Raw genomic sequence first — 26,633 nt, forward strand, 5'->3', positions numbered from 1 at the left:
CACAGGCTTCCAACTGGGGTTGTGTATCTGTGAGGACAAGTGAAGACTTTTCAAAGAGTTCATATGCTTAAGGGAACCAATTTCCAGAACCATATCTGCTTTTCCATAAAACCAGTACCCTTGCAAAGGCACCATGGGGAGCGCTGCACTCCTTTCCCATCTTCCCTGTCACAACTGCCCTCCTCCCACTTTGGAAAAGAAATGCATGCTTCTAACCCATCCTTAATCTTAGGATAAGGCATTTCACCAGCATGCAAACTTCCAGGATACAAAGAGATAATTTCAAAAATAACAGTTGAAAAGGCAAATGACTTTAATGACTGCATATGTATAAAAAACATTTTGAAGTCAGATGGAAATCTTTAAACAAAATGAAGGGAGGATATTTTCAAATTGGCAGACGACGGAAGATTAAAAATAACTTTTGATCATACACCACTACGGGACTCTTGGCATTCACTAAGAAGGAGTTCATTGAATTAAATTACATTACTGTCAGTAACAAAATTCCTTATATTCTCACCTATTCGTTTACCTTAACCGGGTTTCTCAATACTTCCTACTTCATGCACAAAATATTTGCCAGATTACTGCTATGACTGGCCAAGGTACTTAAATAGACCCCTGTGAGCTGGACAGACTCTTAAAATTGCCTGTTACAAGCAGGTATGGAGTACCCTTCTTCTAGGCACACTCCCACGAATGCTTTGTGTGCTGTGTGGGGCTACACAGGCACAAAGATCCACACCCGGGCAGGAAGTTCAGGGCAGATGCACTCACTCACTGCCAGTTGTCAGGACCAGGCGTGACTTCAGATACCTTCCACGCCAAACCTTGACTTTGCCAGTGAGAGATCAGAAGCCCGGAGAGGAAGACTGCCCAGGGTAAGAGAGCCAATAGGCAACAACGCAGGACTAGAGAGCGGGTCCCCATGCTGTCAGTCCGGTGTTCTTCTGCCATACGCTGCACCTGTTACAACAGGTGGGGACACGGGTGAGGCTGTCCTGTGTTCTTCTGCGATGTGACAACACATTTCCTCCTTGTCGTCTATGCTGCCTGCTTGGCATGGATGAAGGGGTTTTCCCAGGACTGATTATAGGATGTAGCCCAAACTCTCAATGAAGAGAGATATGAGGAGCCGAAGAGAGAGGGCAGTGTGGGGAAGAAAGTAAGGCCTCTGGGCATTTCCAGTCCTCGTGTGGAAAAACATCTTGGAGGACAGTCAAGGAAGGAAACAGGAAAACACCACGTCCAAGCTGATGACCTCCCAGGTGACACTTAACTCAACAGCCTGTCAGAACACAAAATGGTTATAATATAGAGCAGTGGATGCCCTGACGATGTCCAAGTACAAGACAAAATGAATAGTGGTGCATCCTACAACATGGATGAGCCTTGGAAACACTAAACAAAAGAAGCCAGGCACCCAAGACCATATATTGTACAAATCAATTTATATGAAATGTCCAGAACAGGCAAATTCAAAGACAGAAAGTAGATTCATGGTTGCCAGAGGCTGGGGGAAGGGGATAACGGGGAGTGACTACTAATGGATATGGAGATTTCTTTTTTGGGTGATGAGAATGTTCTGCGATTAAACAGTGGGGATGTTGTGCAACATTGTGAGTATGCAAACAATGACGAAACTGTACATTCTAAAATAATCAGTTTTACGATATGTGAATTTTACCTTGATTTTTTAAAGGACAGAATGAATTAATTCTTAAACACAGTCACGAGCATGTTTATAGATACAGGCACAAGAAACTGGGGGAGTGGCCTCACATTTACTGATCACCTACTGTGTCCCAGACATTCTGATGGTTTACATTCATTCTTTGATTTAGGCCACACAGCAACCCTGAGAAGTAGGTGTATTTTCCCCATTTCACAGATGCAAAAACTAAGGCTCATAGATACAGCTTATCCAGGAATACACAGCTAGTTAGTGCCATAGTCAGAATTCAGACCTGGGTCTGTCTGGCTTCACATCCCAGGTCCTGTCCACTATGGCACGACACTTCCCGCTACCTTCTTGCAGAAGAAGCCGTATATGTGCTTGGTGTGCCCCTCATCGCGCCTTGCACAGGGGAGCATGCCCAAGGAATACTGCCTGAGCGACTAACAGTTGTCACCTCTGCAGATGACACCTGGAGAACTAGCTCTTGCCAGTGGCAACCACACCCCAGTTACCCAGTTCATCTTGCTGGGATTCTCCAACTATCCAGACCTCCAGGAGCTTCTTTTTGGAGGCTTCCTGCTCATCTATGCCGTGACAGTGGTAGGCAACCTGGGAATGATGGCGCTCATCTTCACAGACTCCCGTCTCCACAGCCCCATGTACTTGTTTCTCAGTGTCCTCTCTTTTCTTGATATTTGTTACTCTTCCATCGTCACACCCAAGCTGTTGGTCGACCTTCTAGCCTCTGACAAGTCCATCTCTTTTGAGGGCTGTGTGGTCCAGATGACCTTCTTTGTGATGCATGCGACAGCTGAGAGCTTCCTGCTGGCCTCCATGGCCTATGACCGCTTCGTGGCCATCCGCCGACCCCTCCATTACAGCTCTGTCATGACCAAGGGAACCTGTCTCCAGCTGGTGGCTGCTTCCTACACATTTGGTGGAGCTAACTCCGCTATTGAGACCGGGAATGTCTTTACCCTGCCCTTCTGTGGGCCCAACCACTTAACACACTACTTCTGTGACATCAAACCCCTTCTCCGCCTGGCTTGCGCCAACACAGCTACAGCAGGACTGGTCCTCTATATTTTATCTGCTCTGGTTACCCTTCTGCCTGCTGCCCTCATCCTCACCTCCTACAGCTTGGTCTTGGTGGCCATCGGCAGGATGCGCTCGGCAGCTGGGAAGGAGAAAGCCCTCTCCACGTGTGCCTCCCACTTCTTGGCCATTGCCATCTTCTACAGCACTGTGATCTTCACCTATGTCCAACCTCGCGGATCCACTGATGATACCAGTGGCCAGATAGTGTCTGTCTTCTACACCGTCATAATCCCCATGCTCAACCCCTTCATCTACAGCCTCCAGAACAAGGAGGTAAAGGACGCCCTGCAGGGAACGCTGCAGGGCAGCATCGCTCCCTGCTGAGCCTGCAAGGCTGTTTGTTGGCATGAGGAGGGCATAGCATCGTCTAAATCACACTGTGAATTGACTTAACTGAAAGCATCTCTGGTTTTAACGGAATGGGAGAATAAGAAAGAAAGAGCAAATACCATACTTTATACAGAGCATTGCAACTGTAAAGCAACTTAGTGTCTATTATCATGTTGAATCTTTGCCACCATAGTGTGAGGAAGCCATTGTAATGATGATCTTATGTTACAAAATAAGGATATATGATTTAGTAAAAATTAGTTAACTACCGAAAGTCATACAGTTGGTAAGAGAGTTCATATTCAGCATTAGGACTTCTGCACCAAAACCAGAGATGCCTCAGTTACACCATGGCCACAAGTTAAGTCTTTTATCGGCAGCTCATCATAACTCCCAAGAAATATCTGACAATTATCTCTGCTTTGCCACTGATTTAGTGAATTGCCAGGAGAGGCCCCAGTGGCTCAGTTCTTCCTTCCTGTCTCAAAAAGAAAGATGTCCAGGATATAAGTGCCCTCATGTATTACTGCTATTGCATTTTGCTGGGCTGTCCCACTAAATAAAACCTCAGGATCAAGAGAGAACTTTTCTCATACATCTGTTTTCTAGACAGATGTGTGCACACGTTGCATAATTCTCAAGTGTGTGTGTACACGCACGTGCATGTGTGTGATATTAAGTCAGTTACAGCATTAAATAAGATACTGTGCTTTAGGAGACTGACTCAGAAAAATTATATTTGGCCTAAACATCTTTACATATACATATAACATGATGATTAGACATGTTTTAGAGAATCACACAAATAAAGAAGCTGAATTGACCTAATTCAGGGCTGAACGCTGGACTGGAGGGCATGCTCTTAAGGTAATGCAAAGTGTTTATCTGAATTGAGCTGGCTTCACCCTGAGATTTTTGGATTATTAAAAATTCTGTTTTCAGATCAATGTTAAGGATGTGATTCTAAATATAGAAAATATTACTAGATAAACAGGTTTATCACAGTGTCATTTATGAAAATAAAAATTTAGAAGAAATCTAAACATTCAAAGATGGAAAGGATTAAAAGGTTCATCCCCTAGAAGGATTATACTGTAACCAATAAGTGTTATGCTTATGAAGACTACATAACAACTCGGAAAACAGCAAGCCAGAACATCTAGAGTGTGACTGCAATAATGTGATAAACATCAGTGGGAAAAGCCTGGGAAGAACACACCGAAAATGTAAATAATGGTTGTAACAGAGTGCTAGCACAATGGGAAAATGTTTCTCTATTTTTCTCAAAAATTTTACAAAACTTTCCTTAATGAGCATGTTCAAGTTTGATATTTTATCCTAAAAATGAATAATTAAAAAATTCCTTCCCAGCAAACTAGGTGTGAAATTTTCTTACTTTTGTCTTGTTTCATTAAGTAAATATTTACTAAATTCCTCCTATGTTCCACATTCCTGTTACTAATAAACCTAGACTGATTTCAGTATACATCTGCAATGAGGTCAGGACGGGAACATTATTGTGAAGAAATCTGGTAAAAATTAATCTAATTGACTCATCTGTAAAAACATTTATGAGGCAATTAGGCACAACACAGTATGGCAGGCCTTACCCAGATTAAGTCAGAACATGTAGAGTCAGATAGTTTATGCTACAGTAACAAATAAACCCCACAATGTCAGTAAGTCAACACCACAAAGGCTTTCACCTATGCTAAACTTGAGACAGATCAGTGACTCTCCAGGGCAACTTTCATCCATCTGTCTGGACCCTTTTCATCTTACAGTGTCACCATCTCAACCTGGAGTGCCCTGCAAGACTTCAATGGTGGGGAAAATGATCAAGAAGGTCACACAGACTGCTTCTAATTACCTGACCTGAGGATGGCTCACATCACTTCAACATACACGCCATTAGCCTGAAATCAGTCTAGGCTTAAACATAATTGCAAAGGAGACTGGCCTTCTTTTTATCTAAAGACAGGAAAACTAAACAAGATTTAGTAAATAGATAGCTTTACATCTGTCACTGACTAACTGGACATTTGATGAGACCATCACCTGTACGGAATTCTAAAACATCAACAGATTAAATCTGAAATAAGGTGCTGGTTAACTCATGTTTCTGCATAATTGAGGAGGGCTATTTCTTTGGGTAGAGAACTTTAAACATCCTTTGTCTGTGCTGAACTACCTCTGTCAAGTATGTTTTGAATCACACACCTGCGTTCATGGTGCCACTGTGAACAGTATAACTAACTCTGAGACCAGCTAGTTGACAGTTGCCTGAAGTTGGAGGTCATAGTTCCCTTGAATTCCAAAAATAAATAATGCACAACACAGTAGTATTTACCAGGAGCAGTCTTGTCTAAGTTTAAACCCTGTAATATATCACCCCAAGAGTTGGTACCCACAAACACATATACATTCCTGAAGAGAGAATAAGAAGCCACAAAAATGAAAGCATTTTGAAAACATGAAAGTCAGAAAACGAAAAAATACAAGTTAAATGTGCATATGACACAGCTCTACTGCACAATTTTAAATGAATAGATATCAGTTGCTGTCCACCCCAGCTATATAAATGTTGAACAAATATTTGTCCTTTCAATCTGAGGAGTGCCAAATTAGTGTCCTGTCCCATTAACTGTTGCATCCTCAATGTCTAAGACAGTGCCTAGCACTTTACAGGCACCTGAAAAATATGTTGAATAAATAAATGATGGGCATCTACATGCCTGTTTTCCTCAGATCAGTGGCACTGTAATCACCTGAGAATTTTGAGAAATGTAGAATCTGGGACCCCACCCCTGACCTACCAAATCAGAATGTGCATTTTATCAAGACCCCCAGGTGATTTGTGTGCACATTAAATTCTGAGAAGCACTGATCCACATGCCTCAATCTAGCTCTAAATTTAAGAATGAACAAGGTATTCAATTCTCCTCCTAGAGCTCACAGTTTAGTCTGGAAGCCTGTTCCTAATGGAGGGAAAAGCATGACAAAAGCCAAGAAGTGAGAAAACTATGTCCTCTTGCCTGGTGCCTTCACTATTGTGTGTGATCCACAGTTAAAGTGAGCATGAAGAGAAGAATCCACATGAACAGGAGCACCGTGTCACCTAAGTGGGGACGGGATCATAAGATGGCAGTGCCACCAGCTTTGTCTTAACAAAGGTGGGAAAGGTTGCCTTCATGGGTTAACATCGTGTATGACTGTGGCTTCCCTTCCATAATGACCAGCTGGCAGGTGGGAGCCCAACCCAGAACTACATTTCTGAGGCCCTCTTGCACACAGATGTGGCCAAATGTGCAAGTCTAACCAAAGGAATGTGATTGCAAGAGAGATTTCACTTCAAGGCATGGAGTTTTAAGAAGTGTGTGAGTGTTAGGACCTCTTGACTGTCCATTTCCTCTGCTAACAGACGCAAGCAGGGGACTGCAGGGCCCAAGGGCATAGAAGAGCCAAGTGGAAGGAGCCCGGTTTCCTAAATCAGTGGACGAAAGCTGCCTTCTAACTGGGAACACAGGAATAACACATAAACTCTATTTTGTTAAGCCACTGGAATTTGGGGGTTGTTTATGAAAGGTGTTCGAGTTACCTCAACCAGAACAATAAACCTTAGGAATCTGGGGATTTGGGGTATTTTTCACTAGATGATACAGCCCTCTCCTTTCTCCCAGGCTGCCTCTCTGAGGGCTCCCATCATCTCTCCATTGTTTACTCCATTTGGAGATGCATCCTCCACTGACCTACATCCAAGAACAATATTGGTCAAAGTGACATCTAAAGTAAGCTAAGTCAATGTCATTTGGACAGTGGCAGGCCCTTCTCTCGAATGGGCAATATCTTGTGAGGTGTATGTTGTTATCTTGCTTTTACTGATGAAGAAAAGAGGATCTAAGCTAAGCATTATGAAATATGTACCAGAAATACTTAGAGCAGCACTGTTCATCATAGCAAAAAAGTGGAAGCAACACAGACATCTGTCAACGGTAGAAACGGATGAATAAAATAGAGCATATTCATACAACAGAAACTAAACAGCAGGAAAAATAAATGAACTACAGATCTATGCATCAAAATCAATGTGTCTCTAAAACATAAGATTGAGTGAAATAAGTAAGTAACAGAAGAATGCACACAGTTTTATTCCATTTATATAAAGTTTAAAAACAGGCAATGATTCAGCAATTTCACTCCTGGATAAATATTCGAAAGAAACAAAAACACTAAATTGAAAAGATGCATGCACATACACACATACACACATACATACATTCACAGAGCACTATTTACAATTGCCAAGGTATGAAAGCAACCTAAGTGCTCATCAGCAGATGAATGGATAAAGAAGATGTGGTATGTATATACAATGGAATACTACTCAGCCATAAAAAAGAACAAAATGTTGCCATTTGCAGTAACATGAATGGACTTCGAGGTCATTATGCTAAGAGGAATAAGTCAGACAAAGACAAATACTATATGATATCACTTATATCTGGAATCAGAAATACAACAAACCAGTGAATATAACAAAAAGTGGCAGACTCACTTGCAGATATAAAGAACAAACTAGCGGTTACCAGTCAGAGGGGCGAGGGGGTGCAAGAGGCATTATAAGGCTTGGGGGGTGGGAGGTATAATCTGTTGGGTGTAAGATAGGCTCAAGGATGTATTGTACAGCATAGGGAATAGAACCAATATTTTGTAATGACTGTAAATGGAAAGTAACCCTTAGAAATTGTATTCAAATGTTCTTAATTTTAAATTTAAAAAAAAAACAGACAAAACTGAACAATTATGATATTTAGAAATGCACACACAGGTGGTAAGAACTATTTAAAATAAAGCAAGAAGTGATTGACACAAAATTTGGACTAGTGCTTACCACTTGTTGGAGGAGAAAAGGGGGTGAAATTTGAGAAAGGCATCCAGGAGCCTTCTTAGTTCACACCAGTCAGTGTGTCTGTGCCCTGTGGGCCACCAATGTCTGCACCACCAGGGAGCTGACTAGAAATGCAGAATCTCAGGCTCTCCCCCAAATCTGCTGAATCATAATCTGCATTTTAACATGATCCCCAGATGATTCATGAGCACATTAAAGATACTTGTAAATTCTTATTTTTAAGGTAGATAGTACATACATAGGTGTTCATTTTAGCATAGCAATAGTCTCTAAATGGTGTAGATTTTATATACTTTTTCAGGTGTATGTTGCATTTAATAAACTTTTGAATACATAGTTTGAATAAAGTTTTAAAATATTTTAAGTATAACTACAAAAACAAAGACAAAAATGAAGACCACAAAGATGACAAAGTATTAAAACCAAACCCAGATATTTAGACTCAAAATCCAATGCTATTTCTACTCTTCGATGCCTTTGCCCAAGGGCAGTAAATGAACTGATTTCAAGGAATTTATGAATTTCCAATTCATGCTGCAACTGGATGGGCCAAAGGCCATGATAAAAATAGAAAACTATTGAAAGCTTTAGTGACTTGATCATTTTTATTTAAATATGCTGGGATGGGGTAAGAAAATTATTTTCCTATTCAGACAATCCTTAACTCTCTTGAAAATGCTTTCCTGGAAAATGTTTTGGAAAGTGAAATGCCTGAAATCTGACCTTTATACTTAAAATATGTTTTATTTGTTTGGAATGAAAGGAGGAAGGGCTAAGAAAGAATCAGAAAGTCACAAATATATTATAAATGCTTAATTTGATTTCATATCTGAATATTATACACTGTATACATGAATAGTTAAATTTAAATTAACAATAAATTGTACTTTAAATACTGACAATCAAAATTAATTTTCTGCTTTAACTTTGTAACTCAAAAATCTTTATTCATTAGGTTTACTTGAAATGATATTTGGAAAGGGAAAATTTAATTTTAATGTTGGATATAAAGGTCTGCTAATAGAAATTATGCAAATGATTGAGCAGTTGACTGTGTAACTATGAAAATGACTTTTCTACACTCCTTTCAAATTTGTAAAGAGAAATTTAAACACTTATCGTCCTTCTCCCTTTGTAAAGGAGACTGCAACAAGCTAAATCATGGTCCGCAGCTTGGTGGACTGTGAACATCCCTCTGTGAAGTGTTAGCTGATGCTGATTCTCAGCCCGCTTGGAATAGGTGCATGTCTAATGCTCCAAACTCACCTGTATGAAAAGTGTGACTCTATTTCTTCTTGGCAAGTCTCTCTTGAGCTCCTCTTCTGCCAGATGGCAAAAACATTCTCTCTGTCAATTCCAGCCAATCACAGTCAGTTTAATAGTCCCGCCTCTACCCTTCCTCAATACCCACCCATATACACACTCCTTCCCTTTCTCAGGGCTTAGAGTACAAGGGAAAAAGGATGGGACAGATAGGGATATTGCCTGGTCCTCCATCATGGTCGGTCCATGCTGGCATTTACTGTGACATCCTATTCCCATCTGGTTTACAATTGCCAGACCATGAAATGATGGTCATGACTCCATGTCCCAAAAGGAAAGCTGCTCTAGACTCAGTTACTCCTTGTACCCTCTCAGAGAGCACTGGACACATTCACCTCCTCTCCCACACCACTCTGGGTCTCTGCCCAGCCCTGCCACACAGCCATTTCTTTCCATTGCCCCTACACCTTAAGAGGGAAAGAAGCTCTCAAGGTTGGGCCATAGGATTCCTTCCAGATTCACTTCTGCTGTTTCTTCATCTTACAAGCCTAGGGAATTTTTATTTGGTCTTTGAGAAAAATAAAGGCACTGGAAAAAAAAAAAAAAACTGGCTCTGACTGATCACATATTCTTGTATGCCTGTGGTTAAAGCATGAGTTTATGCCCTGGGTTATTGATGATTCTAGCTTTTGAAGTTCAGAAGCTCTTTATCACGAAAGTTTTATCTCTGCCTTGAGTTTCCAAAACAAATTTTGAACCTCAAAGGCCAGGGACTGACTTTTTTGGTATCTGCACTATGCTGCAACAACCCTACCCCAAGGTGTGGCTGCCAAGACTTCTAATTTGACGGGAGGATTGTGGAGTTTTAAAAAAATATATTAGAAAAAAAATCTGCATATCCAAATAAGATTTTACTACACCTAATTGTACAGATCCACACATTTGTTCTACGACTACATCTTACCTTTGAGCCACAGACTTTGGGAACATATGTACAGCATTTTACACATGTGTTTTAAATCTTGTTGTTTTCCATTATAATTGAGCACAGTTGTCAGACTCGCTTAAATTCAATAAGCATCAAATTTACTATTTTTGGCATACCAAATCATATCTTCCTTTGTCTCAGTTGTAAAATCATTAACATCAGCACTTTAATTTTCCATTTTCCACTATACTTTTATAAATAGGGCAAATGAGCGATAAAATGTTCACGTAATTACACAGACATTGCCGTATTTAGATGGCAACACTGCTAAAATGAAACTATTGGCTGAGAGGCAGCAGGACCCTAGGTAACAGAAAGTGGTTATTTGCCTACTGAAAGAGAAAAACCAAACTGGGCATAAGAAGGAAGCTCAGAGGTGTGGATATATAATATACGAAAGAGCAAGTTGTACAAACGTTAATGATTATCTGAATTTTCATTCATTAAGTTTTTGCCCACCCTTACCTATCTTCACATTTCTAAGTAGAAGCAATTGTAACCATTTTACTTGCAACAGATCTATCAAGATAGCATTCCTATACCCTACAATTTACCTAAGGACAAAAAAATCCACACTTCTCCTGTTCCTGTGTCTCTCCTTTACCCTCACACTGACAAAACTTCTGGTACCAGATGGTTGGGGCTTTCCCCCCACACCAAGAAGTTCTCTGTGACACCAGCTAGGTGTCAGTTCAATCCGACACTGACCAAAGTTTGCACAGACCCCGCAGCTAAGCCCCACAACACTGCTCCTCACTTCAGACACCAAGCCAAGCAGTGGGTCCCCAGGTTACCCCCAACTTCTGCTTGACTTGGCTACAAATCGGAGGTTCCCATGACCACCACCCCCCAAACCCTGGATTCAGTTATTTGCTAGAATAGCTCACAGAACTTAGGAAAATATCTACGTTTACCCGTTTATTATCAAATAAAAGACATGATAAAGGATACAGATGAACAGCCACAGGAAGAGATGCATAAGGCAAGACCTTTCTTTCTGCATCTATTTATTTATATTATGTCAGTAATAATGTCCCCTCTCTTATGCTTGATTTTAGTAATTTGAGTCTTCTTTTTCTCTTGGTCAGTCTAGCTAAAAGTTCTGTCAATTCTGTTGATCTTTTCAAGGAACCAACTTTTGGGTTGACTTCTCTCTGTAGTTTTTCTATTCTTTGTTTAATTTCCACTCCAATCTTTATTATTTCCTTTCTTTTGCTTGCCTTAGTTTTGGTTTGCTCTTCTTTTTCCTTAAATGGCTTAAGGTAGAAGGTTAGGTTATGGATTTGAGATCATTCTTCTTTTATAATATAAGTGTTGATAGGTATAAATTTCCCTCAAAGTACTATTTTAGCTGTATCTCCTAAATTTTGTCATAGTGTCTTTATTTTCCTTCATCTTGTGTTTTCTAATTCTTTACTGATGTTCTTTGACCCATTGGCAATTAAGGACTGTGTTAACTCCACGTATCTCTTATTTTCCAAAATTTCATCCAGTTGTTAACTTCTAATTTCATTTCATTGTGGTTGGAGACTATTAAATAATTTCAGTCCTTTTGAATCTTTTGCAGTCTTTTTTTTTTTTATCATTAAGCACATTGTCTCCTCTGGGGAATGTTCCACGTGGACTGGAGAAGAATTTATATTCTGCTCTTGTTGTGCAGAGTGTTCTATAGGATTTGTTGGTTTTTGGTGTTTAAATCTATTTCCTGTTAATATTCTGCCTAGTTGTTCTAGTGTTAAAAGTGAAGTATTGAAGTCTCCAAAATTTATTGGCAAACTGTCTACCTCTCCCTTTACTTCTGACAGTTTTTGCTTCATGTATTTTGGGGCTCTGTTGTTAGGTATGTGTTTATAAGTGTTATGTCTTCCTGATGGATTGGCCCTTTCTTCATTATAAAGTGCCCCTCTTTATCTCGTTACACTTTTTTACTTTAAATCTATTGTCTGATATCATTATAGCCACTGAAGATTTCTCTTGAGGTGATGTTTATTTTTCCTTTTTTTTTTTTTTTTTCTGTTCTTTGGATTTCATAATCTCTATTGACCTATTTTCAAATTCACTAATTTTTTCTTCTACTAGTTCAAATCTACTCTTGAGACTCCTCAGTGAGCTTTTTAAATTTAGTTATTACACTTTTTAACTCCACAAATTCCATTAAATTCTTCTTATCATTTCTATCTATTGGTATTCTCTACATAATAAGACATTGTCATCACATCCTCTTTTACTTCTTTAAGCACGATTTCCTTTAGTTCTTTAAATATATTTATATTGGCTACTTTGAAGTCTTTATTAAGTCTGACATCTGCCCCTCTCACAGGCAGTTTCTGTTACCTGATTTTTATCTTGTGCATGAGTCACACTTTCCTGTTTCTCTGAATGTTACATAATTGTTGAAAGTGGACGCTCCAGATAGTACACAGCAGTAATTCTGGACAGCAGTCTCCTCCCTCTGCTACCAGGACTTGATATTGTTTTTGTCCATTTGTTTGCTTATTGACTGGCTGGAGTATTTTAGTGAATTAAATTTCCTCCACAGTGTGAAGGCTGTGATGTTACTTCTCAGAGGGTGCAGTACTGGGTCTGTGCACAGTCACCCTAGGATGGCAGCTGGTTTTAGCAGGGCTCGCTTCTGCTGTCTCTGTTCTAGATCACTCCCAGCTCGTAGGCTCCACTAATTGCCAGCTTACTATGCTATTGTTTCTGATAATGCCCGGACATGAATTGCTCCACAGTCTAACCCAATTAAATGTATACACCTTTGCAGGGGCAGTGTTTGAGGTTTGTTCTGTCCCCAGCAGGGCTCTTCTTAGATGTCTCTTTACCTGGTTCTCTCTGGTAAACCAGCTTGTCCATGCTTAGCTTGCATCTTTCATGAAGCCACCAGCCCCTTCTTAATTGCTTTCCAACAAAACCTCCACTGTTTTTTGATAACACCCTTAGACTTTAACTTCCCTACATTCTATTTCAAATACTCTGTTCCTTGGTGGAAAACTTAAGAGTTCTCAGTATTAGAGCCTGTCTCCTCCCCTGAGAAAAATCCTGGAGCCGGGTTTCCAACCTGGGGCAGGGACACTGGTGTACTTCTCTCTGAGGGACACCCTTGCTTTAGGGGGAAGGTGCCGGATGGGACAGTAGCCTCTCGCCTTCTCAGCTTGCCTCTCCCAGCATGTTGTCTCTAACCTGTGAACAATCTGGGGTTGGGGCCTGTGTTCTCAGCGTGCAGGACCTGAGGTAGAGCCTCTGCCCCAACCTCTGAGCTGCACTTGCCTGGAATTTAGCCTCTGCAACAAATAGCCGGTGTGGAGAGAAATGCTGGTGGTGGTATTCTGGGCAGATAGCATCGCCCTGAACAGGGAACTTGGGGAAGAAGGAGTGTTGTGTTCCCAGCCACATCCGCCCAGGGTGGAGTTTCCTTCAGGCTGAGCTGGGACAAAAAAGGGAGGGAGCAGGTCATGGTTGAAAGGTAGTAGACTCTTGATGTTCTTACAAGTAGCTTTTCTTCAATACATGTTTCTTAATTTGTTGTATGCCCTAAGAACCATCACGATATCTTAAATGGTTGTTGTCATTTATAATATTGACCAGTTATGCCTGTTTCTCTGGGAAGAAGTTCCCTGGAATTCTTAACAAAGACTCTCTTCTTGACCAAATTTTAGGCAAATTTTTTGAGCCCTCTTTTTGACTAGGTCTTATATTAGTCTGTCCTTGGCCTGCTGAAGACAGTCTTAGCAAAGAATCCTGCCAAGTTAATCCCCCTAGCTTTGAGACCTGATCACCCTTGATGTCTGATCAAGTTCTTCATCGCTAACCCTTGATATTTTATCACGTTGGCCTGTTAAGTATTCTGCGAAGTTAGTTTACCAAGACTCCCCCTGTTCTCGATGTCTTTTGTTAGTAATATTCCATCCACTGATTCTGCATCTTGGATATATATTCCCACTTGCATTATTGTATTTGGAATCAAATTCAGTTCTATACTGAAATCTCTTTCCCCTACAGCAATAGTACTGAAAGAAATCTGTCTTTACCACTTTTAGCTGGCATCCATCTGTTTCTCTTGGACACTCCTTACACTCAATGACATCCCAGAAGTGAAGCCCTGCATAACAATTTTTAAACACACCAAGTCATATGCAAAGTCTAAGTCCACAAATCATGGAATAAAGGAGTTAGAAATTGCCAAATGTGTTACTAGAGTATCACATATATTACTAATACCTTGAAGTATTACACAGAATTCTGTTTCCTTCCAAACCTCCATTCCTCATGCCCATCTCTCACAAAGGCCTGTGATTATAAAGTCTCCCAAACTGCACACACCTACTGCTACTATCTCTATCATTTCCCCACAGGTCTCTTACCTCTGTGCTCAGCATGTAGTCTGTCAGCTACAAGAGGCACAGGCATGCAGCTCAATTCTTACTAGTGGTTGAGTCAGCAGCACAATGGTGTCAAGTGAATAAAAATATAGCAAGTGTCTGAGACTTACCAGTGCATATTGAATCATTCTTCTTTGAGACTCCAGGCTAAACCTTCCAAACTCGCTCTGCATCCTCCAATGGGTGCCAATAATCCATGTTAGTCATAGAAGATAAAAGCCCAAGCATGACCCCACCGAACTCATCACAACTCCTTGCCATTTCATCGACAGGATGCAAGTGAGAAGCTTAAGAGAGCCACTCTGAATGACGTTCATTCTAAGAGGCTGAAGGAGATGACCAAGGAGTAACACCTTCCTACTGCTCCCCAATTCATGAAAGAAGTCCTCCTGCTCTGCCACGGAACAGATAAGCTATGAAAAGGCTTCTATCACCTTCTCTAGCAAACAGCTGGCACTCAGTAAATCTTAGTGAAATTTCTCCTCCCTTCTAAGTAGATCACTGTCTGTGTACTGCGATTTTTCTCTGGGGGAGGGGCGGGGAATTAGGTTTTGGTTTTTTTTTTAAATAACAAAGGCACTGGGGATTAAAGCCAGGACTTCATGAGTGCTAAGCGCACAGTGTACCACTGAGCTGTACCCTTCCCCCTGTATTGAGGTTTTTCAGAGCACTGGGAAAACTTCCTCACATCCCTGACACTACATCACAAATGCTACTACTACTAATAATAAAAAAAATAGTATTTATTGAGCTCCCACCATGTGCCAGTTACTCTTCCAATGCTTTACAGGCATCCTCTCATTTAGACCTCACATCAACGCTATGAGATAGACAGCATTATTATCCCGGTATTAAGGATAAGGGCAGAGTCAGAATTTATGACCAAGTTTTTGAGACTCCAAAGTTTGCATCCTTAACAACTATGCTCCACTCACTGACATTTTAAGACCTTCATTTATTAGCAAGTTGTTTTACTAATTTAGATACCTCTCAGCATTGTAGGAACACTTTTCAACATTATTAGGTACTAGCATTGGAAATTTTTTGGCTACTCTGATAAGCCCCCAAAGTGGAAGTACCTTGTTATCATTTTCACTTGCATTTATTTTATTACTGGCAAAAGTAAACAGTTTTCCACATATTTATTAGTTCTGTAACTCTTTTTATGATTTATTTGTCCAAGTCTTCTGGCCAGATATTGTATGACATTTTTGTATAATGAACACATTAACCATTTGCTGTCTTTGCTGCATTTTTGCCATTTTTTGTGGGTCTCATTTTATTTTGGTTATTTATGTAGAGAACTTTAAATGTCTGTGTAGTCTAATATATCTTTTCATTTTTTATTTATTCTATCACTTAAAAGTTCGTAAGTTAAAAAAAATTAAGACAGTCCACAAACTGAAAGAAAATATTGGCAAAATACTTATCTGAAGAAAGACTGTTATCCAAAATATACAAAGAACACTTAAACCTCAACAATAAGAAAACAAACAACCCAGTTTAAAAATATCTGATCAGATGCCTCACTAAAGAAGATATACAGGTGGCAAACGAGGATATGAAAAGATGGGCACCTTTTCTTATCCTTATTTGCCAAGGAATTGCAACTTAAAACAACAATGAGATACCACTACACAGCTATTAGTATGAGTAGAATTCAAAACCCTGATAACATCAAATGCTAGTGAGGATGTGGAGCAACAGGAATTCTCAGTCACTGCTGATGGGAATACAAAGCGGTACAGACACTTTGGAACTAAACATATTCTTACTGTATGATTCAATAAACACATTCTTGGTTATTTATCCAAATAACTTGAAAAGTTATGTCCACACAAAACTTGCATGAATGTTTATAGCAGTTCTGCTCAGAATTGTTAAAATTCAGAAGAAACTAGAAACAATAATTTTAAAATTTGTATGGAAACACAAAATACCCCAAATAGCCAAAGCAACTTTGAGAAACAACAAAGCTGGAGGTATCATGCTCCCTAACTTCAAACTATACAACAAAGGTACAGTAATCAAAACAGTATGGTACCGGCACAGAAACAGACACATAGATCAATGGATCAGAATAGAGAGCCCAGAAATAAACTCACACACATATGGCCAATTAATCTGCAACAAAGGAACCAAGAATATGCAATGGGGAAAAGACAGTCTCTTCAATAAATGGTGTTGGGAAAACTGAACAGCTACATGCAAGAGAATCAAACTGGACTGCTTTCTCATATCACATAGAAAAATAAACTCAAAATGGATTAAGTGTAAGACCTGAAACCATAAAACTTTTAGAAGAAATCATTGGCAGTATGCTCTTTGACATTGGTCTTAACAATATTTTTTTTGAATCTGTCTCCTCAGGAAGAGAAACACAAGAAAAAAAAATAAATGAGACTACATCAAACTAAAAAGCTTTTTCACAGCAAAGGAAATTATCAAAATGAAAAGGCAGTCTACTCAAAGGGAGAAGATATTTGCAAACAATACACCCAATAAGGGGTTAATATCCAAAATATAGAAAGAACTCATACAATGCAACATCCCTCCCCCCAAAACACCCTCAATTTTAAAATGGCCAGGGGACCTGAATAGACATTTTTTCCAAAGAAGACAAGCAGATGGCCAACAGGCATAAGAAAAGATGCTCAACATCACTAATCGTCAGGGAAATACAAATCAAAACCACAATGAGATATCACCTCACACCTGTCAGAATGGCTATCATCAAAAAGACAGTAACTCACAAGGATTGGTGAGGATGTAGATAAAAGGGAACCCTCATGTACTGTGAGTGGGATTGTAAATTGGTGGAACCACTATGGGAAACAGTATGGAGTTTCCTCAAGAAATAAAAACTAGAACTTCCATATGATCCAGCAATTTCACTTCTGGGTAGTTACCTAAAGAAAGCAAAAACACTAAGTTCAAAATGTAGCAGAGAATAACTTTTGTTTTGTTGGAGGTTTACAGGGACACCATGACCTGGCCCAAGGGGAGGGCTGCAAGAACAAAGAGTGCCTGCAGCAAGAAGATTACAACAATCAACCACACCCCCTCCCTTATTTTTTGTATAAAAGGACCCTGTATTCTGACTAGAGCAGGATGGTTCTCCAAGACATTAGTCTGCCATCCTCTCGGTCTGCTGGCTTTCCGAATAAAGTCGCTACTCCTTGCTCCAACATCTCGTCTCCCGATTTATTGTTCTATCGTGCAGCAAGCAGAATGAGTTTTGGACATGGCAACAATTTTGGCGAAGCCAGCCAGGAGCCTTGCTGCTCGTGGCCAGCCGGCCCTATTTGGGGAATTTTTAGGTGAGAGACTAGCAGCTGCCAGGACCCCTTGTCTTGAGGATCTTCCCTTCAAAATTTCCTGAAGCAGCACCAGCTGCCCCAGTTTTTGGCAGTTGGAGCAAGGAGTCAACATTTGGAGGCCGACGGGCCCCATATAGTCGGGTAAGTCGCTCTGGTGCGTACAGCCAAGAACTTCTTTCCTCTCCATTTGGGCTCTTCCTCTGGAATAAGCCAATGGGTTTTAGTGGGGTACCCTGCTGGTGAGAGGAAATAGTTGTTGGACTTTTACCCGATTTGGAACCGGTTCATTTGTTTCTTTGGATGCTAGCATTTGTGTGCATTGTTTGTGTTTTGTTTGTCTTGTATTCTTGTCTTAAAAAAAAGATAAGGAACGTTTCAACTATCCCTAAAGAACGTTCTTTGAGGCACATTTTGAATAAGTGGTCTGATTACATACAGCTATGAATCCATGCCTAAGGGAAAGATGACTTCAGTTTTGTATTTAGTCATGTCATACTTTGTGTTTTCGGTATTGGGGTTTGTCTGTGCCTTTTCTGTCTTATTGTTCTTAAACTTATAGATATGGGAAATACTCCACCTGTCCCTAAGGAAAGCCCTTTGGGGCGTGTCTTAAGTAAATGGGAAAATATAGCTGTGAGCCTGTGACTAAGAAAAAGATGGCATTTTACTGTAACACTGCTTGAGCGGTATAACCTTTAGGCTCTGGGGAACACTGGGCTGGAAATTACTAAACCATTCTCCAGCTAGAACTGTTTTGCCAGAGAAAAGGTAAATAGGAAGAAATGCCATATATATAAGCCTTTATGAAATCCCATAATGAGGAAGGTAATGACTCACAGGGCCCAGGGCTCTTAGCCATTTTAAAGACCCTATAGGGAGCCCTCCTACACTGCTGGTGGGAATGCAGTTTGGTGCAGCCACTGTGGAAAACAGTATGGAGATCCCTCAAAAGACTAGGAATAGACTTACCGTATGACCCAGGAATCCCGCTCCTGGGCATATATTCAGAAGGAACCCTACTTCAGGATGACACCTGCACCCCAATGTTCATAGCAGCACTATTTACAATAGCCAAGACATGGAAACAGCCTAAATGCCCATCAACAGATGACTGGATAAAGAAGAGGTAGTATATTTATACAATGGAATACTACTCAGCCATAAAAACCAACAACATAACGCCATTTGCAGCAACATGGATGCTCCTGGAGAATGCCATTCTAAGTGAAGTAAGCCAGAAAGAGAAAGAAAAATACCACATGAGATCGCTCATATGTGGAATCTAAAAAACAAAAACAAAAACAAAAAAACAAAGCATAAATACAAAACAGAAATAGACTCATAGACATAGAATACAAACTTGTGGTTGCCAAGGGGGCAGAGGGTGGGAAGGAATAGACGGGATTTCAAAATTGTAGAATAGATCAACAAGATTATACTGTATAGCACAGGGAAATATACACAAGATCTTATGGTAGCTCACAGAGAAAAACATGTGACAATGAATATGTATATGTTCATGTATAACTGAAAAATTGTGCTCTACACTGGAATTTGACACAACATTGTAAAATGATTATAAATCAATAAAAAAAGTTTTAGAAAAATAAAAAACAAATAAAGACCCTGTAACAACTGCCACCCAAGAGCCTTAGGTGCAGCTGACAGTGGGGTCTCAACTAGTGCACTTTGTAACTTCTAAACTTCTGTCCCAGCACCAGTGACTCAACAGCTGTTATGACCTCTGGAATGCAAATTTTGAAAAAGGGAGTAATTTGGAAACAAATAGAAATCTTAAATGTCTTCCATAGAAGTTAGAAGTTACTAAAAATGTTTAGCTATCTAGTCAGGCAACTATCATTTGTTCCATCTGCCAAAAACCCAATTTGAATCCAACCTCTTGTAACTGATGAGTCTTACATTCATCAGTTTCATATCTAGAAGTTTAAAACAGGAACTATGAGGTCTCTGTGTTTGTACGTACCTATGTGTGTTGTAGATATGTGGCATTGCCAAAGTTAATTTGTAAAAGAGCTCTATTTGATTGGCTTAAAGAAAATTAAATGCTTATATACTCAGAAATATAAAAGAAACTGGCCAGAATGAAAATCAGGTTCATGTGATCTAAAATAAGTATTCAGTACTGAATCGATACCCAGTATTTGAAGCTAGCTTAAGCTTATTGGTCTAATATAGACATGTCTCAAGATTCATTAATGTTTTAAGCATAAAACTTCTATTGTACTTAGGTTTAACAGAAGTCCAATAAGACACTGTCATATCTGTTACAAATTTGTAAGCAAGAAAAACAACTTGGAATAATATTCTTGTAAGTAACAAATGTAAATAAGAAAGAACTTTTGGGTAAAATTTTGAGGAAAGATTATTTCAGGAATGTCCACTCAAATGATCTCCCCAGATATTTAGTAACTTAAAATTTCAGAGTTTTGCTAAGTCAAGTTAAATGATCAAAGTTTATTAAATAGCTAGGTCATTTTCAGATAAAATAAGGTATCAAAACATTAATTGCTGAATATTGACTTCCTCTTACAGAGAAACTAAAGATATTTAGAAATAAATATTAACAAATGTTTGGTGCCCCCTAAAATATTCTCTGCTACTAAGGGAAACATCTCTGTGCTAGGAAAATAAGATGAATGTTTTCAGTGAAAGAAGGTATAAGAAAAGGAATCATATTTTGTTAATGGAAAAAGAGTGACTTTTTCCTAAAGCTGGTTGCTTCTGAATGGAAAAGAAAATAAGGGACAAAATAGTATAGATAGAGAGAATGGTGGAAGGTTTGTGAAAGAGAAACCCTGAGAGAACAGTTTTGTACAATGTCTGGATTGGCTAAGTTTAAAATAAACTTGGTTGATTAAATAAACCTTAAAAGTAAGCTGGTACAAGATGACTAGGTTTGGTTTTCTTTCTCTCTATTGAGAGAACAAAGTTATCTTAAAATGTTAATCTGCTTTTAGTAACAGATTGTAAAGTTTCTTTTACCCTTTAAGTAACTTGTTCTGTATTTACCCTTGAAATATTTTTATTGTTAATGAATAAGTACTGTTTCACAGTGACCTAAACTTTTATCTGACCAAGTATTTTGAAACTTTTTAACAAGCTTCCCAAATATCTAATTTTAATTAGAATTCTTTTGACCTCCAGCTAAATCTGGGATGCTTCAGAGGGCCCCTGAAACATCTCAAAGAGAGATTTCAAACTAGTAAGTTTCATTTGGTGTGTTAAACAACATGGGAAGTATTGTCAAATGAATAATAAATCTTCCTAGGTTATACTGTATGAAAAATATGATTGATATAGATGTTCTAGAAACTACATGGAGTCCCTAAAAAACTGGTATGTCTGAAATGTTACCAATCATAATTCTGGTTATGGTGACCAGGTCTCTTTATCGATGTACAGTGTAACTGGGTGCTCAACCATGCTTTTAAGTCTTTTGTCATTTATAGACAGTTATTGTTTTATTCTGATGCTTTTGCTCTCTCTTCAAGGAGATTTACTGGTTTCTAATTTCAAACTATAGCACTGAACTAAACTGAGGAAGAAATTTTAAAAGTCTGATGGAAACTCTGATTTTACAAAACTTCATGAAAAAAAGGATTAGTTACATGGGACTGAGTAAACTGATGAATATAGTTATAATTTTTGGTTTGGTCTGAAATATTACTGGCTTTTAATCTGTGTTCTCTAATTATAAAGAAGTCCTTCTTCTCAAGCTAATTATGACTTATAGCTGTTTGGTAAACTATACCTTTGTAAGCACTTAATGAAAGTTCTTGGCTTAAATTCTCACTTATGACCTTACTAATACTGCTAACTATATTACTTGTATTTTGCCTGTTTTACAAAATTGTTGTTTCTTGTATTACCAATTGTGTGACTGAGCCTCTGATAAAATAATGACTAGGTAACTTAAAACAGCAGATCAGATATACACTTCTGTATGAGACCAATGATCGTAATAGTGCAATTCTAAATATGGGAAAAAGCAACAAGAGGGAATAGTCTCCTGACCATAACAGGCTAGTAAGACAGGTGGTCCAAAAACTTTTTATTACTGTTAACAAGGTCTAGTCCCATAATAGCACATTGAGTGGCCTATCAATAAAAATCCTTGCCTGACCTAGGAATAAGCATTCCTAGCACCATGGGATGAAATGGTCATGCCACACTGTGGTCAAATTTCTGATCATAAGGGCACTTGCCATCTGCCTCTACAAGGACAGGATCACGTTGGCACTTGCCATCTACCTCTACTTGGACTAAATCATGAGCCCCTGCAGCCACTGACCTCCAACACACCCTGAAAGGAGTTCAGGATGGAGGTCAGGAATGAGGCGCTCTGCGCTCTGGGAAAACTGGCTGAACAGGCCTTCAGATAATTAGATATTTTCAGGAAAAGATTTTATGAGCCCAAATTCTTGCATCTCCTCATATCTAGAAAAGTACTAAAATCATTAATGGTAACATCTGTTTTGGCCATTAAGGAGAAAAATGCACTTAAAATCAAAATGGAATAACTGTAGTTCAGACATCCAAGGTACAATTAGGTAACCAGTGTAGATGTGATTTCAGACAAGTTTCTGTATTGCTGAGAACTTGAGTTTTCTGAGCGGTGTCAAAATTAGAATGCCACCAGCCATTCTCAAAGCAGTGTCCGCTGGCAACTTGTAACTACAACCTTATGGGTTTAAGTTCTCCTCTTGTAGTTATTGAGTTTCTGGATTCATACTGCCTGCTGTATTTTCATATCAGATAAATCCAGGAACATCATAACTTCCTTGGAGGACATCAAACAACAAATACATAATGTAGAGAATTCAGAAGCGCATGCGCAAAAAGTTATAACCCAAGTTAACACCTGGTTTTCTGGTCCCTTTTCATGGACACCCCAAGGTCTCAAATCCATTCTTATGGGAATTTTACAGTTTCTGTTATCACTTCTGTTAATAGGAGTTGGCATATATCTAATATTCAGACTGTTTTCCAGTTGCAGGAAACATGCAGCTAAGGCTCTTTCTGAACCCCCAGCCACATGGCAAGATCAGGTTCACTCATTCCATTTCAAGGGCCCCAAACAACGCCCCCTTTCAGCAGGAACATGACACCCATCTCCCTATTTCCATAGAAATGGAATGAGAGAAACTGACAGTGGGGATTTTGAAGGAGGATTAATAAAATGGCTGCACTTAGGCTAACACATTGCTTATTCTTATGCTTGCCCTTGAAACGGTCAACTGATCTGACTGACCTGTTGCTACTCACAGTTCCAGGCCCATTGTTGAAACTAAAGCTATTGATCTTATTGTGTCTACTTTATTCCAGTAATCAATAGCTATAATCATGCTTGGTCTCTGAGCTGATTTCCAGGGAGAAGGTCACAGGACTGTAACCTTACAAAATAGCCTGAATTACCAAGACCACACCTTGGGTGCCTATAAGATAAAGAGATGGAAAGAGTGACAACCGCTAGCCTCTATAGAACTGGTTGCCTGGAGGCATCATGATGCCATTCTAAGTCTTCTTATGAACTAAATAGCACAAGAATCTAGTGTAATTACGGTACAGTGGGAAAAATTAACATTAACAGATATGTTTGAGGAACAGGAACCAAAACTCAAAGTTCAACAAAGTATCAAGGAGTTTTATCAGGATCAAATAGTTATAAATAAAAAGAAAGAGAAAAAAGAAAGAGAGATTATACTACTGACTAAAAATGCCCAGGAATGTTCCCGGGCCAAGGCTGATCAATTCCATTCCATAATCACCCCTTCATCGCCCCTTTCCAGCAGGAAGTAGCCAGAGTGGTCGTTGCCTCTTTTCCCACAAGGTAGTGGAATGGACATTGACATTGTGAGGAATTGTAGTAGAGAACAGCCTTTATTTTGTTGGAGGTTTACAGGGACACCATGACCTAGCCCATGTGGATGGCTGCAAGAACAAAAATGCCTACAGCAAGAAGATTGCAACTATCAACCACACCCCTTCCCTTATTTTTCTTATAAAAGGACCCTGTATTCTGACTAGAGCAAGACGGTTCTCCAAGACATTAGTCTGCCATCCTCTTGGTCGTTATTCCTTGCCCCAACACCTCATCTCCCAATTTATTGGCCTGTCGTGCAGTGAGCAGGATGAGTTTGGACTCGGCAACAAAAAGATATATGCATGCCTGACTGGGACATTGTGTGGTACACTGGAAATTGACACATTGTAACTGACTGTACCTCAATAAAAATAAACAAATAAATAAATATATATGCATGCCAATATTTATTGCAGCATTAATTACAATAGCCAAGATATGGAAGCAACCTAAGGGTCCATGAATAGATGGATGGATAAAGAAGATGTGGTGTGTATATATATATATATATATATATATATATATATATATATATATACACACATGCACACACAATGGAATATAATTCAGCCACACAAACACACACAGGAAAGAAATCTTGCTATTTGCAACAACAATGGATGGATCTAGAGGGCTTTATGCTAAGTGAAATAAGTCAGGCAAAGTCAATTATCATATGATCTCACTATGTGTAGAATCTAAAAAAAAAAAAAAAAAAAAAAAAACAGACTTATAGATACAAAGAACAAATGGGTAGTTGCCAGAGGGGAAGAGAATAGGGGTAGGGCAAAACAGGTGAAGGGGATTAAGAGATATAAACCTCCAGTTATAAAATAAATAAGTCATGAGGATGTGATATACAGAATAAGGTACATGGTTAATAATACTGCAATAATTTTGTATGCAGACAGATGGCTACTCAACTTCCCATGTTGACCATTCCATAATGTATGCAAATGTCAAATCACTATGTAGTACACCTGAAACTAACATAATATTGTACAACTATATTTCAATTTTTTTTAAAAAATTACATCTATTTTTACTTTTTAAAAAAGTGTAAAATTAGGGACAAATGTAAAGGTACAGTTGACCTTTGAACAGCACTAGTTTGAACTACAAGAGTCTATTTCTATGGGGATTTTTCTTCCAGTAAATACATACTACAGTTCTATACAATCTGACATTGACTGAACCTGCAGACACGCAGGGCCAACTGTAAAGTTACACAGAGATGATAACTGTAAAGTCATCCACTGTGTGGAGGGTCTGAGCCCTGAACTCCCACACTGTTTAAGGATCAGCTGTATTTAGTTAAAGCCTAAACTGCTTGGTTGAAATAAATATTACAGGAACTGAGGGCTGGGCAGGTATGGATTGGATTGGACCTTTCAGAGAAGGTTCCAGACAGAAAGTTAGTGTTGGTTTAAAATTAAAAAAAAAAACTTTGAAGCAACCATGATGTTCTTCAGTAGGTGAATGGATAAACATACCATGGTATAGCCATACAATGAAATATTACTCAGTATTTTTTTAAAATAAGAGCTATCTAGCCATGAAAAGACACGAAGGAATCTTAAGTGCATATTACTAAATGAAATTAGACAATCTGAAAAAGGGACATAAAGTATGATTCCAACTATAGACATTCTGGAAGACACAAAACTATGGAGACAGTAAAATGATCAGCTGTTGCAGGGGTTAGGGAGGAGGAGGGGGTGAATAGGAGCACAGAGAATTTTTAAAGCAGTGAAACCACTCTATATGATACTGTAATGGTGGATACATATCACTATACATCTGTCAAGAACACATAGAAAGAGAAACTCACACAAAGAGTGATGCCTATTGTAAACTGTGGACTTTAGTCAATAACAATGTACCAATCAACACTGGCTCACAAATACAAGATGTTAATAGGGGAAACTGCTTCAGGGCAGGCAGAGACTAAGTGAGACTATATGGAAACTCTCTGTAGTTTGCACTCAATTTTTTTGTAACTACTCCAAAAAATAGTCTATTGTAATTTTTTTTAAAGTTTGCAAGCTATTCTCCCCAAGATTTAGTATTCACTTGTTTCTCTTACCTTTTTTAAATATAACTTTTAAAATTTAAATTAGTATAGTATGTGGTACGGGAGGGAAAAAAAATTTTTTTTCTCCTGTTAATGCCATCATCCCAACACCATTTACAGACATTTCTTCCCTCGGATCTGTGATGCTTTACGCAGCCTTACGCAGAGTAGGACCTATTTCTGCGCTAGTCCATTTAACATTTTGAATTACAATTGATCTACTCATCACCCAGTGAGTTTATCTTTATTCTTAGCTTTCTATGTCCCTCGTTTCTGCAAGTGAACCTTAAAAACAACTCTATTTCCTTTCAAATCATAGCCTACTAGAGCTAACAGACCATCAGAACCTAAATATGACAATACCCAAATGACTCATTTTACAGATGAGGAATTGGGGCCCAGATAGTACATAGAATAAACTAGTCATGCAACTGGTTAAAGGAAGAAATAGGACTAGTACCCAGGAGTTTTTCATCTATGTCAGAAGATAATCTAAATTTAATCTTCCAATTTTTCAAGCAGTTTAACCTTAGAAAATTTCAGAGATGTGTTCACTTATTAATTGAGGTGTAGTGGGCAAAACAGGGCACCTCATGTGCAAATGAACCTCAGGAAATCTAAGATAAGACAGAACCCTGGAGCTCTTCCCCAGCCCAGTCTCTGGGGAACATGCTCCAAGTTCTAGGATGGAGGGAACTGTAAGA

At 39.0% G+C, this 26,633-nt stretch overlaps 1 protein-coding gene across 1 annotated transcript; it reads left to right on the forward strand.

Moving 5' to 3' along the window:
- Positions 1-1,864: 1,864 nt before the first annotated feature.
- LOC141578834 (olfactory receptor 5AP2-like) lies at positions 1,865-3,250 on the forward strand. The gene has a single exon (XM_074371980.1). It carries the CDS (start codon positions 2,144-2,146, stop codon positions 3,101-3,103), a length of 960 nt encoding a protein of 319 aa, XP_074228081.1. The 5' UTR covers positions 1,865-2,143; the 3' UTR covers positions 3,104-3,250.
- The last annotated feature ends 23,383 nt before the right edge of the window (positions 3,251-26,633 follow it).

The sequence above is a fragment of the Camelus bactrianus genome, chromosome 10 (genome assembly GCF_048773025.1).
Source record: "Camelus bactrianus isolate YW-2024 breed Bactrian camel chromosome 10, ASM4877302v1, whole genome shotgun sequence".
In the NCBI taxonomy this organism is placed as follows: domain Eukaryota; kingdom Metazoa; phylum Chordata; class Mammalia; order Artiodactyla; family Camelidae; genus Camelus; species Camelus bactrianus.

Excerpts from the sequence above, each read along its gene's own strand:
- LOC141578834 (XM_074371980.1), top strand. The coding sequence starts at position 2,144 with ATGACACCTGGAGAACTAGCTCTTGCCAGTGGCAACCACACCCCAGTT.